The 19,200-nt window shown below is 42.1% G+C and overlaps 1 protein-coding gene across 1 annotated transcript in view; it reads right to left on the bottom strand.

Moving 5' to 3' along the window:
• Window positions 1-5,540: 5,540 nt before the first annotated feature.
• Window positions 5,541-19,200, bottom strand: part of LOC124589533 (leukocyte elastase inhibitor-like) — a 64,446-nt gene continuing 50,786 nt past the window's right edge. The window contains exon 4 of the mRNA XM_047131560.1: window positions 5,541-6,095. Within this exon, the coding sequence (XP_046987516.1) occupies window positions 5,876-6,095 (220 nt within the window). The 3' untranslated portion in view covers window positions 5,541-5,875. The remainder of the gene's footprint in view (window positions 6,096-19,200) is intronic.

Genomic DNA, 19,200 nt, shown 5'->3' on the forward strand with positions numbered 1-19,200 from the left:
GAAGGACAGCGGATTATTAATTACGATTGCCTGTTCCTATAATTAGCCGTGGCTCCATGATATGCTACCGTCAACAACAGAAGCAGTTCCAGCAACACAGATTCGTCGTCGGCTCCGAGTTTCGTCGCACGCACAGCACTGAAGTAAGACTGTTCATTGGCAGAAAGTTTTGACGGCTATCCCAGCAGCACAACTGAAAGTGATTTGATTAATGAACTTTATTTAAATAATAATCAGTTAATTTCAGGGCGACTCTGTCCTCATTGCCTCCCTTGTTCCCTTTTTTCCTTATATGCTAACCGAAGTTTGAGAATCCATCACTGAAAAAAATCCAAATCTAAAGAAAATGCACAAATTAAGAGTGCGGAAGTTTTATTTATTTTACGTATAGCTTGGAGCGCATGGATGTTTGATTTGGTGCATATTCTAGTATTTAATTCTGTTCAAGTCAGTAGAAAAGGCTCAGTTGTTCAGACAATAATACGAAATCCCCTTTGAAAACTAAGTAACTGCAAAGTAAAAAGTGCTTGCCTTTCTGTAAATTTCTTTGATGACGTTATGTTGAGGTCTCTGAAAGTCATTGTTCACGTAACGAAGTTCAGTACTAACATACAGTTTAAATGCATATTTTCAAATAATTACTCGATTGCCTTTTTCAAAATTTAATGACAAACTTAACGTAAAAGTGACTTGTCAGTTTTCTTTATCACTACATACGCACTTAAAATTAGTGTCAAAAAATGTGACAACCTTCAGTTGCGATGTCAGTGTTTAATAATAAATGTTTTTCTTTCCCATCATCTTGTACAGGATTTTGGATGTAAGTCGCCCTAGTGGGCTCGCGACCGCAATTATTTCCTTTTTTTTCATTAGTGTAACTTTTGGATTCATGATTAGTGGTACCCCTTTTCTGTGCAGTGTTGTTCGTGAATGAATGCACAGAATAACTTTCATTGTTCCAAATTGTAGCCCTTTTCGGTTTAATTACCTTTTTATTTTTAGCACACTTTTCTATCAGAAAGATCGGTTGTACACTTACCCCCAGCTTATCGGTATTACTTCTTCGGGAAAGATAGCCTTATCCAATTGCAAAAATTCCATTGGGTATACACGCGATCCACCGTGTAACCTCCCCACAAAAAATAATGAAAATAATAAATATTATGGATAGTGATTCTAATTTTCGTGTAACCTCCCCACAAAAATTAATAAAATAATAATAATAATATGATTCTATTTTTTGTGTAACCTCAGAACAAAATTGGTTCCCATTTATAACCTCCCTGCAGAAATTCATTCACATTTAACCTCCACGCAAAATTTGTTTCCCATTTAATGTAAGCTCGAAACAGAAAAATTCCTAAACCTCGTAATAAAAAAATAAATTCAGTAACCTGGTAAATTTTGAACGACAGCAGTGCTGCGTCATGGCCCTGTAAGATCATTCTGAATAAAAAAGCAAAAATTCTTATCTCAATAAAGTCGCCAACTATCTGCTCTTACAATAACTTTTTCCGGCACAGCTCTGTGCAATGCTGGCCGATAGATTTGTCATTTATGAAAGGAAGCAACTGATTTTACTTTTGCAACTGTCGGAATGATCATGGATTGGAGAAATTAGTAAATTCTTTAAATTGAAATGAATGCTTGTTAGAAAATTACTTTATATGACAAAGATTATTATTAGGACATTTTTAAAAGATTTACATGGGAGTTCACATAACATTACTACATATGCACGAGGCTGCTTTTTAAGCAACTGATTTTTCTTTTGCAACAATCGGAATGATCATGGATTGGAGAAATTAGTAAATTCTTTAAATTGAAATAAATGCTTGTTAGAAAATTACTTTATATGACAATGATTATTATTAGGACATTTTTAAAAGATTTACATGGGAGTTCACACAACATTACTAGATATGCGCGAGGCTGCTTTTTACCTTATACAATAATACTCAGGCTCCGGCATCGCCGCACCGCGACCGGCCAGCCAACACGATACACCAGACCAGACCAGAGCAGACTCCAGAGAAGCGCAGACTAGCAACAACTTACTGCTACAGCTACACAGTTCCTACTCAGTCAACACTGCTCTCTGGTCAGCGATTCTCTTATACCGTGCATATCGCAGGCAGCGGACCTCTTACAACCGTCATATTTTATATCGCAAGCAGGATAGGCCAATTAGTAGAGGGAGGTTACAATGGGACATAATCGAAAGGTCATTTCGTACACAAAATCCTGCATAGGCAATTATGAACGGCTATAGAGTTGGCATGTCTCAGTGTTTCTGCAGGGCACTCCCAACGACTTGGTGAGTCAACGTCACGCTCGGTTGCTGCACTACACGGGGCAAAAGGAGGCTCGACCCGATTTTCGGAGGTATCCCATTCCTTTTGCCACCTCAGTGTAGATCTCTGATGGCACATTTAAGTACCTACTCAGGTGTCATCGACGTCGTTTGTGGAATTTTAAATACTCCGTGGTAAAGCCACGTTTTTAACACTTGTGTTTCAGTGATGGCTTTTGAATCACAGCTGGAGGTGTACACTCAAGTGTGTGTCTCTTGCCCTCTGAAAATAAAACTGTTCATAATGCAGAAGAAAGTTTTACCGCTTCTAGGCACTCTATTATTGGAGCTACTTCCTCGGACAAGTCGGTTAAAAATCACTGAATTATCCAGCCAACGGATTTGTATCAGCGGCGTAACTTGGGATTTTTGAGGTTTACCAATGAATGCCAGACTCCAAACGAGCAATGACATAAAAAAAAACAAGGAGCGACTAAGCACTGAATTGTGAATCTTTAGATTTGTAATCTTCCATTTATCCCTTATACATCATTTTAATTTTTTTAGTGCTTACCCATCCTTTAAACCTGCAGCAGCCCTCGCCAACTAGGCTCTTATTCGGCGTAGTCTCTTTGGGGGATTTTGATGCCATTATTTGCTTTACAATTTTTCTCTGGTGCACATAAACTCCTGTCCATAAGGCCTGGTGGGCTCATTGGTGGCAATGGTGGACTCATCGGTACCAACCGACCACAGTATCATCCTTTGGCAACGGCATCATTGAATGCGGCGTGGATGTTGTGGTGTCACCGCCAGACACCACACTTGCTAGGTGGTAGCCTTTAAATCGGCCGCGGTCCATTAGTATACGTCGGACCCGCGTGTCGCCACTGTCAGTGATTTCAGACCGAGCGCCGCCACACGGCAGGTCTAGAGAGACGTTCTAGCACTCGCCCCAGTTGTACAGCCGACTTAGCCAGAGATGGAACACTGACAACTACGCTCTCATTTGCCGAGACAATAGTTAGCATAGCCTTCAGCTACGTCATTTGCTACGACCTAGCAAGGCGCCATAGCATTTGATATTAATATCTTGAAGCATGTACAGTCAAGAGAGATGTTCTACAATTATGGATTAAAGTTAAGTATTACATCACCTACGTACTTTATTTGCTACTATTAATTCCGTTAACTGTTCCAGACCTCACGCCAGTCTGCGTGAGTTAAAAGCGTACATTTCGGCCTCCTCTAGCAACACAGTGTTGGCTCTTCTGCCAACACTTCAGATGTGCAATGTGTCAGCACAGCACTATCACTGCCGTTGTCAATATTCGTAACCAAGATCCACCATTAGTCCGTTCACGAGGTCCCGGGTTCGATTTCCAGCGGGGTCAGGGAATTTTCCTGCCTTGAGATGACTGGGTTTTGTCGTGTTATCTTCGTCAAAAATGGTTCAAATGGCTCTGAGCACTGTGGGACTTAACTTCTGAGGTCATCAGTCCTCTAGAACTTAGAATAACCGAAACCTAACTAACATAAGGTCATCACACACATCCATGCCCGAGACAGGATTCGAAGCTGCAACCGTAGCGGTCGCGCGGTTCCAGACTGTAGCGCCTAGAACCGCTCGCCCACTTCGGCCGGCCAATGTCGTCTTCAGTACCATCATTCATGCCCATTACGGTCGGAGGAAGGCAATGGCAAACCACCTCCACTATGACGCCGCCTAGTACGGCATCGTCCCCTACGCTCCTCGGAGTATGGGACCTCATCGTCATCATTTTGCATCAGGGCGCTGGGTACATCATGTTCCAGTCCTTCCACCAAAGAAAGATCTTTGGCAGTAACGGGAATCGAACCCTAGACCTCCGCGTCGCAGTCAGTCGCGCTGACCACTCAGCTAGGGAGGCTCGAGTGGAACTGTATGGCTCTGAAGAAGTGTTCAGTTCTGTGGAAACAAAACGTCTACGCTCTTGAAACGATGCAATAGCTTTAAGCTGTAAACACACCTGTTCTTGTGGGAAGTAATGTTAAACTATTGTCTGCTGATATTAGTAATGATTGTGAAAAATCAACGTTAGAATTGAAGTTCCAAGCTCTTAAATAAAAGTAAAATTAATAAACATAAGTCTTGATATAAAATTTCTTCCAGCTTGAAAATTAAGAAGTAAAAATGATTTTAAATGTGGCTACTGCCTCAGCAAACTTAGTAGGACTGAAAAATAGCAGCCAACCAGTTTTAATGTTATGCTTATCCATTACGGATATTTTAGAACCGTGACTGTATATTAATGTAAATAAGTTATACACAACTGCAACCAGTCACTTTTTTCAATAATAATGCTTTATTACATGAACCGGTTTTCGAACCCTTTCAGGTTCATCTTCAGATGATTTCGGGAGGATCCGGGAAGTTACATCATTACTGGTAGTAGCATAATGCTGGGTGCTGGTTCTATGGCAGAAAGATGGGTCACACTTTAATGTATCGCCATGACTATAGCTTATCTGTCGATATGGATGTAAATTTAGTTTTTACTTACTGCGACAGAATAGGCGGCTTTTTTCGTATCTGTCTGCCTCCATTTTGATGTCCAGAACACTTCCACACGAACTATATTAGTTCACACTTTAACAGTGACACTTTACCAGCATCCAGCATGCGCTTTACAACTGTTGCTTATAACAAAGATCTTGACAGAGAGATATGGCATAAGCCTACTTTGTACAGAGATGTAATTTGTTCTTCTTTACATGTGTTAAAGTCGATATAGGGGCAAGTTTTTTATCAGAATGGGGATAACATGAGAGCACTAGATAAAATAATAATAAATTACTACAAGAACAAATTTCAGGTGATCTGATATGTTATTTCTACTTGTATGTTACAGGCAGGTCTTTTTTTTTAATAGCAATTATCATGTTTGGCATTAACATGAATCCCAAGGAATCAATAATACAGAGTTACTGTATCTGCAATGAGGTGCAGCTGTCTGTATGACTAGGACCTGTATATGTAATATGTAATGACTCCTAATAATATGGTAATATGTAATATGTAATATGTATATGTAACCGGTTCATGTAATAAAGCATTATTATTGAAAAAAGTGACTGGTTGCAGTTGTGTATAACTTATTTACAGTTTTAATGTTATTCTGAAAAAAAAAATCCAATCTTCAATTCGAGTTCCTGTAGAAAACAAATATCCTATTATACAAGACTACTGGGAGTAAAAAATGTTAAATATGTGATATTTCATAAATAAAATATTTAATAAAGCAACATGATGGCAGTTTGAAAATTTGTTTCTTCTGCATTAAATATTATGTGTTTTAAATGAACTTAAGTTTGGAAACACGTACAGTTACAGGCGGTAACAGAAAATGATAAAAACAGCTGTACGTTCTTATGGCATCCTTCTATTATTGTTCTCGTTTTTTCACTCCAGCCCATTACGACAGTGAGAGAAGTCCACATTCGACGACCGCCTCGCCGCACACGTTACGGTCCGGCCGGGCCCGCTAACGCCGCTCGCCAGCTGCAGCCCGCTCCCACTGTGGCGGCGCTGGCGCGTTCCGGCTAAGGGCGGACGACGGTGCCCCAGAAGAGGAGCGCCCTGGAGGGCAGGTGCTGGATGGCGAAGAGGAAGGGCCGGTCGGCGCGGACCGTGGGGTGGGTGGTGCGCGTCACCCAGGCCACCGTCGCCGCCACCGCCTCGGTGCCAGTCTCCGTGACCTCCACCCGCACCCGGTGCACCACCTCAGACACCGACAGACGGCTCCGGTCCACCGCCGGCAGCCTGCAGCAGGCAACACAGCCCGTAAGCGACAAGCTCTACCAAACTGAAGACATTGGTGAAAGGACCAGGTATGTCCAGTTTTAGTAAAAAAAAAAAAAAAAAAAAAAAAACGGGAACACTGTTACACTGAAGTGCTAGAGTGGATAGCAATGTGCGGCTGTTTCTAAGCATTCTGCGTGGTGTCTGTTTGCTCTATATCGTGTCTCCCTACCACTTTCGCGCAACGACGCTCTGAGCGTGTATTTTAGGGAATTGACTAGTTTGAACCTGGGACCTGTTGCTGGTAAGGAGACGCCAGACCACACATGACATGTAGAATTCAGAAGAGTTCAGTGAGACTAGCGATGATATAACCAAATACTTAATGATTTCAGCGTCGGCTCCACTGCTCTCCCTGTAAAAGAATCTTAATACTAACTAAATTTAGTGGAAGGGGTTCAAGGCTTTCCTATTTTTAGTTAACTGGTAAAATAACGTCGAAAAAGCAGTTAAGTTTACCATTGGAAATTTTATTCTACTCACAAAACATTGTTTATAAATTGCACTATTGATAAAAGGAAATGTTTTAATACAGGATGGTAAAAACCAACTGCGTTCAACAAAAATGTGAACGAATATTCCCTGAATGGGTTTCCAAGTTCTACAATGGATCGAAGGATGACCTATGCCATATCACATCTATAATCTAGGTTTAAATTAAGTTTCACAAGAGAGAAAACTATCAAAATGGTCTACAGTGACCCTCAATTATCTTTAACTACTTATCTAACTTGTCGTAAATTACAGTGGCCGATGTGGCTTCTCAATAACTATGTTGTTGTTGTTGTGGTCTTCAGTCCTGAGACTGGTTTGATCCAGCTCTCCATGCTATCTATCCTGTGCAAGCTTTTTCATCTCCCAGTACCTACTGCAACCCACATCCTTCTGAATCTGCTTAGTGTATTCATCTCTTGGTCTCCCTCTACGATTTTTACCCTCCACGCTGCCCTCCAATACTAAATTGGTGATCCCTTGATGCCTCAGAACATGTCCTACCAACCGATCCCTTCTTCTGGTCAAGGTGTGCCACAAACTTCTCTTCTCCCCAATCCTACTTCCTCATTAGTTATGTGATCTACCCATCTAATCTTCAGCATTCTTCTGTAGCACCACATTTCGAAAGCTTCTATTCTCTTCTTGTCCAAACTATTTATCGTCCATGTTTCACTTCCATACATGGCTACACGCCATACGAATACTTTCAGAAATGACTTCCTGACACTTAAATCAATACTGGATGTTAACAAATTTCTCTTCTTCAGAAACGCTTTCCTTGCCATTGCCAGCCTACATTTTATATCCTCTCTAGATCGACCATTATCAGTTGCTAACAATAACTATGTAACAGAAAAATCATCGGGTTTCAGATTTTTACTTCAAGTGGCAAATGTGAACACCATGAGCTTTAATTGACGATCGACACTAGTATTACGTAAAAAGGGCATGTAACAGATGAGACTTCTGCAGTTCTGAGTCAAGCCTTATGCGCTCAAAACTGCAGCATCGCGTGCGTTCATTACCTTGTCGGTGTTCGTCAGGGGGCGGCGGGCAGCACAGCTCCGCTCACCTCGCTGTCTCGGAAGCAACTCATTCCTAACTTCTCCTTACTACAACTTACCGAAGTTGGTTTAAAAAAACTATCTGGCTGTGTTTTCATCTGACCAATCGGGGTCTCAATGTTAACCTTAATCTCCACCTACAAAAATTCTGTCTATCCAATGAGAAACGTTATACTTTTCGTGGTGGGGCAATGTTTTTAAAGTTTGCAACGTAACAGAGCCGCGAAAAAGTCTCACGCTAAAACTTGCAGCTGGTGTGGCCCTTTTAGCGTTATCGTAAGATCTATACTGTTCTTCTGGAGGGCTCTATCTTTTAACATGGGCTGTAGGGTGGTCCTAACGTAACAGAGACGCGAAAAAGTCTCACGCTAAAACTTGCGGGTGGTGTAGCCCTTTTTGTGATATCGTAAGATCTATACTGGTCTTCTGGAGGTCTCTATCTTTTAACATGGGCTGGGGGGTGGTCCCGATGTAACAGAGACGCGAGAAAGTCTTACGCTAAAAACTTGCGGGTGGTGTGGCCCTTTTTGTGTTATCGTAAGATCTATACTGTTCTTCTGGAGGGCTCTAGCTTTTATCATGGGCTGGGGGGTGGTCCCGATGTAACAGAGACGCGAGAAAGTCTTACGCTAAAAACTTGCGGGTGGTGTGGCCCTTTTTGTGTTATCGTAAGATCTATACTGTTCTTCTGGAGGGCTCTAGCTTTTAACATGGGCTGGGGGGTGGTCCTAACGTAACAGAGACGCGAAAAAGTCTCACGCTAAAAACTTGCTGGTGGTGTGGTCGTAGCGGTTAGCTGTCGACGTGGGTGTCCGTCCCTTATCGTAGGGCCTTCTCGCTTAACACGGTTCTGCTCTCGGCTTCTGTTCTCGTTTCTCCCCTCAGAACTGCGTCTGTCTCACGGTGGGAAGGTATGACATGCATTTAGGCATTCTTGTGTTAGTCTGTGGTATTCCATTTGCTCACTCGTTACTCGTATTACTTTGGTTTATTTAATGTCTCGATTTATTCGGAGCTATGTCACATACTACTGGATTTGCTTATCATGTCAGGGTTTTCATGAAAGGTGTTGGATTTGCCTGACACCTTACATGTTTGCTGATGATGCTGTGGTGTACGGGAAGGTGTCGTCGTTGAGTGACTGTAGGAGGATACAAGATGACTTGGACAGGATTTGTGATTGGTGTAGAGAATGGCAACTAACTCTAAATATAGATAAATGTAAATTGATGCAGATGAATAGGAAAAAGAATGGTTCAAATGGCTCTGAGCACTATGGGACTTAACATCTGAGGTCATTAGTCCCCTAGAACTTAGAACTACTTAAACCTAACTAACGTAAGGACATCACACACATCCATGCCCGAGGCAGGATTCGAACCTGCGACCATAGCAGTCGCGCGGTTCCGGACTGAAGCGCCTAGAACCGCTCGGCCACACCGGCCGGCGGAAAAAGAATCCCGTAATGTTTCAGTACTCGATTAGTAGTGTAGCGCTTGACACAGTCACGTCGATTCAATATTTGGGCGAAACATTGCAGAGCGATATGAAGTGGGACAAGCATGTAATGGCAGTTGTGGGGAAGAATTTTGGGGAGATGTGGTTCATCTGTAAAGGAGACGGCTTATAAAACACTAATACGACCAATTCTTGAGTACTGCTCGAGCGTTTGGGATCCCTATCAGGTCAGATTGAGGGAGGACATAGAAGCAATTCGGAGGCGGGCCGCTAGATTTGTTACTGGTAGGTTTGATCCTCACGCGAGTGTTACGGAAATGCTTCAGGAACTCGGGTGGCAGTCTCTAGAGGAAAGGAGGCGTTGTTTTCGTGAATCGCTACTGAGGAAATTTAGAGAACCAGTATTTGAGGCTGGCTGCAGTACAGTTTTGCTGCCGCCAACTTACATTTGGCGGAAATACCACAAAGATAAGAGAGATTAGGGCTCGTACAGAGGCATATAGGGAGTCATTTTTCCCTCGTTCTGTTTGGGAGTGGAACAGGGAGAGAAGATGGTAGTTGTGGTGGATTGCGGAGTATGTATGTAGATGTAGATGTAGATGCTAAAGAAACTGGTATAGGCATGTGTATTCAAATACAGGCCGATTACGGCGCTACGGTCGGCAACGCCTATATAGGACAGGAAATGTCTGGCGCAGTTGTTAGATCGGCTAGTGCTGCTACAACGGCAGGTTATCAAGATTTGAGTTTGAACGTGGTGCTGTAGTCGGCGCACAAGCGATGAGACACGGCATCTCCGAGGTAGCGATGAAGTGGGGATTTTCCCCTACGACCATTTCAAGAGTGTATCGTGAATAGGAAATGAGACACTTAAAGCAGTAAAGCAGTTTTGCTATTTGGGGAGAAAAATAGATGATGATGGTCGAAGTAGAGAGGATATAAAATGTAGACTGGCAATGACAAAGAAAGCCTTTCTGAAGAGGAGTGTTAAAATCGGGTATAGAGTTAAGTGTCAGTAAGTAGTTTCTGAAAATAATTGTATGGAGTGTAGCCATGTATGGAAGCGAAACATGGACGATAAATAGTTTGGACAAGAAGAGAATAGAAGCTTTAGAAATATGGTGCTACAGAAGAATACTGAAGATTAGATGGGAAGATCACATAACAAATGAGGAGGTGTTGAATACAATTGGGGAGAAGAGGAGTTCGTGGCACAACTTGACAAGAAGAAGGGACCGGCTGGTAGGACATATTCTGAGGCATAAAGGGATCACAATTTAGCATAGGAGGGCAGCGTGGAGGGTAAAAATCGTAGAGGAAGACCAAGAGATGAATACAGTAAGCAGATTCAGAAGGATGTAGGCTGCAGTAGGTACTGGGAGATGAAGAAGCTTGCACAGGATAGAGTAGCATGGAGAGCTGCATCAAACCAGTCCCAGAACTGAAAACCACAACAACAACAATAAAATCGTGAATATCAGGAATCCGGTAAAATATCAAATCTCCGACATCGCTCTGGCCCGAAAAAGATCCTGCAAGAACGGGACCAACGACGACTGAAGAGAATCATCCAGCGTGACAGAAGTGCAATCCTTCCGCAAATTGCTACAGATTTCCATGCTGGACCATCAACAAGTGTCAGCGTGCGAACCATTCAACGAAACATCATCGATACGATCTTTCGGAGCCGAAGGCCCACTCATGTACCCTTCATGACTGCACGACACAAAGCGTTACGCCTTGCCTGGAACTGTTGTTGAGTGGAATCATGTTGCCTCGTCCTACGAGTCTCAATTCAAACTGTATAGAGAGGATGGACGTGTACAGGTATGAAGACAACCTCATGAACCCATGGGCACTGCAGGTCAGCAGGGGACTATTCAAGCTGCTGGAGGCTAAATTAATGGTATGGGGCAGCTGGAGTGTTTGGAACTCCTGATGCGTCTAGATACGACTCTGACAGTTGACACGTACGTAAGCATCCTGTCAGATCACCTGCATCCATTCAAGTCCATTGTGCATTCGGACGGACTACGACAATTCGACCAGGATAACGCGGCATCCCACACGTCCACAATTTCTACAGAGTGAATCGACCAAAACTCTTCTGACCTTAAACACTTCCGCTGGCCATCAAACTCCCCACACTTGAGCTTTGCTGAGCGTATCTGCCTTGCAACGTGCTGTCTAGAAGAGATCTCCAACCCCTCGTACTCTTACGGATTTATGAATAGCCCTACCGGATACATCTTGTCCATTCCCTCCAACACTACTTCAGACGCTAGTCGAGTCCATGCCACTTCGTGTTGCGGCACTTCTGCGTAATCATGGCAGCCTCGCGATATTAGGCAGGTGTACCAGTTTCTTTGGCTCTTCAGTGTCCTTCATACCGGCCATGGTGGGTTATAAAAATGTTTCATAAATTGCATGGCCCAATCTTATATTTTATTCCGACCATTTAGGTCGCAAAAAGAGTTCACCGTCCCGTACGAAACACAAAAGAAAAGTCATGTCGAAATGCAGACCTACAGGGTCACAACAATATTTCGAACGTAACAAGAGGAAAATTGAAACTTCCTGGCAGCTTAAAACTGTGTGCTGGACCAAGACTCGAACTCGCGACCTTTGCTTTTCGCGGGCAAATGCTCTACCAACTGAGCTACCCAAGCACAACTCACGACTCGTCCTCACAGCTCTACTTGCGCCGGTACCTCGTCCTATGCTAATCAGTGGTAGTCATTATGGCACTTCGGTCGACTCAAATTATTATAAACGTGACAGACATTCAGGAGTACCGTAGCGCCACCTGCACTGTGTGGAACAAGGCAAACAGAAGGCAATTTATTCTTTAGTATTGCGTAGCAGATAACTGTGAGATGAGATGTGTTTTGATTCAATATACCAGCTGTAAAAATTAATGAAGGTCCACTTTCCCTTTTCAAGCACATATTTCATTTGTCTTAAATTTTATTTCAAAGTTACTTGTTTCGGATAAGTAAGTTTCGTAGTCTCAAGCAATGACGTTATCGTGCATTAATATAAGAAAAGGAGCCTCACAAGTTCGATGCGTTGCATTGTTTCAGTTTTTGCTTGACTTGTGTTGGCATAAATTCATTCACTCCAAGTTCAACATTAAAGTAAATGGTTACTACAGATCAGTGTTATATTCAGTTTTATTAACAAATTTCTTAAAGCAGTACTTGAATACAAAGTGAAGTAAAGTTTGTACGTTTCATCTTGGTACAACAAACACTAATAACACTAATGAAATACTACATTCAATAACTGTACTCAATAAACAAGCTAGTTTTTCCAGTATTCATAACTTGAGGACGTGGCGACCATTATCAGAAAATAGTAAATATTTTTTCAGAATTATTGGTTACAAGGTGAATCATTATTGATTCTGATCTAATGTTGTATGCTGTCACTGCGCTGTAGTGGGAATCATCTGTCAGAGCGATAGTTGGACGTAAAAAGTGAAGTTCATAACTTTGTTTCGCAACGACCTTCTAGTCTATCCACTGAACGATTCGGAAGAAATAAGCTTGCCCAGTTGATTTTCAGAGAGTTATAAATGCGGTTAATTGTATTAGGAATGTTCAGGCTACGAAAAAGCGGTGTTCGAAGTGATTACGTTGTTCATTTAGTTGCGAGTCGAAGTTGTTGTTGTTGTTGTGGTCTTCAGTCCTGAGACTGGTTTGATGCAGCTCTCCATGCTACTCTATCCTGTGCAAGCTTCTTCATCTCCCAGTACCTACTGCAACCTACATCCTTCTGAATCTGCTTACTTTATTCATCTCTTGGTCTCCCTCTACGATTTTTACCCTCCACACTGCCCTCCAATACTAAATTGGTGATCCCTCGATGCCTCAGAACATGTCCTACCAACCGATCCCTTCTGCTAGTCAAGTTGTGCCACAAACTCCTCTTCTCCTCAATCCTATTCAATACCTCCTCATTAGTTACGTGATCTACCCACCTTATCTTCAGCATTCTTCTGTAGCACCACATTTCGAAAGCTTCTATTCTCTTCTTGTCCAAACTAGTTATCGTCCATGTTTCACTTCCATACATGGCTACACTCCATACATATACTTTCAGAAACGACTTCCTGACACTTAAATCTATACTCGATGTTAACAAATTTCTCTTCTTCAGAAACTCTTTCCTTGCCATTGCCAGTCTACATTTTATATCCTCTCTACTTCGACCATCATCAGTTATTTTACTCCCCAAATAGCAAAACTCCTTTACTACTTTAAGTGTCTCATTTCCTAATCTAATTCCCTCAGCATCACCCGATTTAATTTGACTACATTCCATTATCCTTGTTTTGCTTTTGTTGATGTTCATCTTATATCCTCCTTTCAAGACACTGTCCATTCCGTTCAACTGCTCTTCCAAGTCCTTTGCTGTCTCTGACAGAATTACAACGTCATCGGCGAACCTCAAAGTTTTTATTTCTTCTCCGTGGATTTTAATACGTACTCCGTATTTTTCTTTTGTTTCCTTTGCTGCTTGCTCAATATACAGATTGAATAACATCGGGGACAGGCTACAACCCTGTCTCACTCCCTTCCCAACCACTGCTTCCCTTTCACGTCCCTCGACTAAGAGTCGAGTCGAAGTTATAATTTATGAAAGATAGCCGTAGTGGTGGCAAGGTGACGCTGCTTTGCAGGCGGTACCAGAAAACTCGTGACATAAGACGTTCATAGAACACTACACGTTACGAATTGGAAAGAAGGTGGTAGGATCGATACGCTACCACTACATAGTTTGAAAATTGCTCGATAGTGTGGTGCTACAGTGAGACCTGTCCATGGGACCAATTCAGGGAATGGATTTGGGACGTCAGGTATTTGGGGCAACAACCAGACATGTCCAGGGCTTGCACTACTTTTGCACCAAACAGGCAACTAGATTCGGGTATGTGAAATACGTCCAAGAAGTTCACTGTTGTTAACGTTAGACTTCTCGTCCTACCGAAGAAACCGATGCGCTCACCCAGAAATATCTTGAAAACAACCTTTCACGATACTAATAAATAATTTAAACTACACAAATAATAATAGGAACATGTATGTTTGCATTAAACCGGGGAAATGGAAACGACGGAGAGGCTTGTTCCCGCCGTAGCCCTCTGTGGTTCACAACCCCACAACTGGCCACAGCAATCCACCCACCCCACCGCCGCCGCCCTACACCGAACAGATGTTAAGTCCCATAGTGCTCAGAGCCATTTGAACCATTTGAAATACAGAGAGATGTAAACAGGCACAATACAGCGCTGTGATCGGGAACGACTATATAAGACAACACGTGTCTGACGCAATTGTTAGATCGGTTACTGCTGCTACAAAGGCAGCTTATCAAGATTTAAGTGAGTCTGAACGTGCTGTTATGGTCGGCGCACGAGCGATGGAACACAGCATCTCCGAGGTAGCGATGAAGTGTGGATTTTCCCGCACGACCATTTCACGAGTGTATCTTGAATATCAGGAATGCTGTAAAATGTCAAATCCCCGACATCGCTGCTCCCAGGAAAAGATTCAGCAAGAACGGGACAAAGGACGACTGAACAGAATCGTTGAACGTGACAGAAGTGCAACCCTTCCACAATTTGCTACAGATTTCAGTACTGGGCTATCAACAAGTGTCAGTTTGCGAACCCTTCAACGAAACATCATCGATATGAGCTTTTATAGTCGAAGGCTCATCCGTGTAGACTTGATGACAGCAGGACTCTAAGCTCTACGGCTCGCCTGCGCCCTTCAACACCGACATTGGACTGGACTGGATACACGTTGCCTGGTCGGACAAGTCTCGTTCCAAACTGTTTCGAGCGAATGGACATTTACGGATATGGAGACAACCTCACGAATCCATGGAACCTGCCTGTGAGCAGGGGACTGTTCAAGCTGGTGGAGGCTTTTTAATGGTTTTGGACTTGTGCAGTTGGAGTGATATGCGACCCCTGATACGTCTAGATACGAATGTGACAGATGACACGTACGTAAGCATCCCGTCTGATCACCTGCATCCATTCATGTCTACTGTGCACTCCGACGGACTTGGATAATTCTAGCAGGACAATGCGACGCCTAACACGTCCAGAATAGCTACAGAGTAACTCAAGAATCACTATTAGGAGTTTAAACACTTCCGCTGGTCACCAAACCTCCCAAACATGAACATTATGTACCAAGTCTGAGATGTCCTGCAACGTGCGTTCAGAAGAGATCTCCACCATCTCGTACCGTTGAGGATTTATGGACAGTCCTGCAGGATTCATGGTGTCAATTTCTTGCAGCACTACTTCAGACATTAGTCCTGTCCATGCCACGTCGTGTTACGACAATTCTGCGTGCTCGCAAGAGCAGGTATTCCGGTTTCTTTGGCTCTTCAATGTAACATCTACACCTATAGTTAGCAAGCCACATTACGATGTATGGCGGAGAGGAGTCTGTGTCTCGCTCTCACTTCCACCTTTCCCTGTTCCACTCGCGAACTGCACGCGGGAAGAACGGTTGTTGGTGGCCTCCGTGTGAGCTTTAATCTCTCTGATTTTACCTTAATGGTCTTTCCGCTAGATATATGTAGGACTGAGTGTTCTAGAAACGTATGATCTCGGAACTATAACAGTAAATCACGCTGTGATGCAGAACGCCCCTCTTGCACTGCCTCTCTGTCGCTAGAGTTACCTGAGGATCTCCATGACACTTTCACGCTTACTGAATGAGAAAGAAACGTGCTGCCCTTTCTTGAATGTCCTCTATTTCCTCTACTCCAATCTTATCTGGTTCGGATATGAGACTGCCGAGCGATTTTCTGGTATTGATCGAACGAGGTTGTTGTGAGTTTCCTTCTTTATGGGTGTGCTTCATTTCCCGAGGATTCTTCTAGTGAATCTCTGTGGAATCTGCTTTACCTCTGATTAGTTTCACCTGATCTTTCCACTTCAAATCGCTCCGTAAGCATGTACGTACGCGTTTTATGGAAGTAACTACTTCCAGTGATTGTTCTGCAATCGTGGAATCGCGATAACAGGTCTTCCTCATTTCGATACATTTTTCTAGCGCTGTAACTTCTCTGTATACAACAGCATCATCCGTGGAAAGCCTCATGGAACTTCGGGCGTTATCCAATAGGTCATTGATATATATTGTTAAAATGTAATGGTCCTATAACACTCCATTGGGGGGGGGGGATACAACTAATGTTACCTTTAAGTCCGAAAATTTCTCTCCATTGGAAACGACATTCCGTGTTTCGTTTGCTAGAAACTCTTCAGTCCAACCATACGACTCGTCTGATACTCTCTACACTTCTGTTTTGTTTACCAGACGGTACTAATGAAACATTACTGGAATTACTGTTCTGCTAACTTATATTCGCTATCAATGAGTGCATTTCTACATCCTCTTCGTTGCTATACATTGTCCTCACACAAACCAACTGTAGAAGTTTGACTGAATGACCAGTATGCATTTCTCTTGTTTTTGGTCAAATGTTTGGTGAAAACGTGGCTCCCTAGAAATTACACAACGTATTTTTGTCTGAAATAAATGAAGTCTCACAAAGTTCATCTCTTCAAGACCTAGTTATTTTACGCATAAAAAGTTGTATTGCTGCGATTCATAACTGTCAATAAAAAATCTAAAACAAAATACTTTGAAAAATGAACTGTACAGTGTTTCGGTTTTGTAAAATTATTTGTCTAAAAGTAAGAAATGAAATAGATTAGAGAAACATTTGACGCGCCTATAAATAGAAAAAAAGATAGCAGATAATATGACGGCTGAGATTTTAAACTTTAATTTTTAACTTAGAATCCTGGAATTGTAGGAGAATACCAGAGGATATTTGTCTGGTGGGTTATATACACCGCGCAGTCTCATTTGCGGTTCATTATTTCGAGCATCACTGAAAGGCTACTCAAATGTTTCTGCAATCTGTTTTATTTCTTACATTTACATAAATCATTTCACTAAACATGTGACCTTTCCTTCAATTTTTTCCCATTTATTTGTTGTCAACTCCAGTTGTTTTTTCAGGGTATCTGCAATACATACTAGGACAGGAGAGTCAAAGTCAGTTTTGCGCTGCATTGTCAGTAGCGTCATGTTTACATGAATCGTGCACTGTGGCACCTTTTTCAAACCGTCTTGAGGAGAGAAAGTCGATATGAGTATGTATGTGTTCGACTCCCATACTCCCACATGCTTTTTTAAAAACCCTACTTTCACTCACTCAGTTGTTCTGTAGTTTACAAGATTCAGCAAAAGTTATAGGAACAGGCTCAGCGGATGACTCAAATGTTTTGATGTGAGTGCTTCTCTGTGCGGAATCCAATAAGTCCACACTAAATTTTGAGCTTTGTTTCAATAAGGGCCTGCAGTCTTCACAACAGTCAGACATTGAACAACCACCATCAATACTTTATCCATTCCAAATTATTTTCAAACTTTGAGATGTTCAGTATCTCTAGCAAGTCTTGAACCATCGTACTTACAATGTTACTTTTACACAAGAGAATGTCCTCCAAAGTGGAAGTATAAGTATACACCCTTATTTTTTACTGTGGTATCATCGAACTGGAACCAAAATATATTTCCTTTTAATTTTTTATTAATTGTGTATTTAGATGCTCAGCTATGTACTGAATCATGGGTTGATGTTTTACGCAAAGGCAGGACGTGAATGCAATTTGCCACTCCGCTCGCTGATAATAACATTCACCAAATCTACAGCAGCCGGTGAAATTGATTGTCTTGGGAGGATGTGCGAATTTTTATAGTTCGAAAATATACATATAACACATAATGATGTTAGGAAAAAAAATTTATTATTGACAAATGCCTACAAAAGATAAATGTTTGTTGTTTTGACTCACTTAACTTCCTGCTAAAGAAATCGCGAGCATTAACAATGAAGTTTAAATTACTGTCTTTATGTGGTGTGTTAACATAGAAGTACACACTCTGCTGCTAAAACTTCGAGATACCAGATCCAATGTGGTGTCTCTTCAAAAATGTTCAAATGTGTGTGAAATCTTATGAGACTTAACTACTAAGGTCATCAGTCCCTAAGCTTACACATTACTTAACCTAAATTATCCTAAGGACAAAGACGCACACCCATGCTCGCCGGGACCAGCCGCACAGTCCATGACTGCAGCGCCTGAGACCGCTCGGCTAATCCCGCGCGGCCGGTGTCTCTTCACCATCATCATTTGTTGATGTAAAGCAAACCTCGTTTAGAAAATTTTTATTTCTTCTAGCCTCTGTCACTAGCCTGAGGTACATTTTCCTCTTTGCACTTCTGTCTAACACATAAAAGTTCAATGAAAACTTGTTAAATTTTACAGTGAGTGAAACAACAACATTTATGAATTACCATAGTCACCACAATATGACACTGCGGAGAAACGAGAATGCAGGCTAGATAAGGAACACCTGCTCTCGCTTCTGCGGTGTATCCTTTAGTATCTGCCAACGACAAGCCTTTCCCTCTGCCAGAACCTGATAATGCAAGCTGTTGCGACAGGGACATTGTCATTACAACCACCATCCAAGTAACAAATTAGCGGCACAAACGATTACAGAAAGAAAGAACAGTTTATCACCGACGTGCTTTATATGATAACACTGTGCTTGATTTATACAACGATTACCAGCACACAGCAATGGAAGTGTGGCTGCTTGCTGGCTAATACATTGTTAAATTCTTCAACTGGGGAAGAAGCAATACCTGTTCATTTTGCTGGTGACATACTTTTGCGTTTACTGGAAATATTTAATAGAATATTTAATAGAACAAGGTACAAAGTAAACCTGAAAATTCATTAAAATAAGACTAAATAATTAATGGCCAAAACTCACAAAGAAAATAATACAAATGAACACCCTAGCAGTAGTATCAGCTGATGAGTTCTTATACAGGTGACTACTGCGAATGTATGGAAAGGAAGAAAAAATTGAGTTGAAATGGGGTAGTGCACTTTTAAATAAGCTAAAATAGAGTTGCCAAAACTAAACTTTCGC

Source organism: Schistocerca americana, chromosome 2 (genome assembly GCF_021461395.2).
Source record: "Schistocerca americana isolate TAMUIC-IGC-003095 chromosome 2, iqSchAmer2.1, whole genome shotgun sequence".
Taxonomy (NCBI): domain Eukaryota; kingdom Metazoa; phylum Arthropoda; class Insecta; order Orthoptera; family Acrididae; genus Schistocerca; species Schistocerca americana.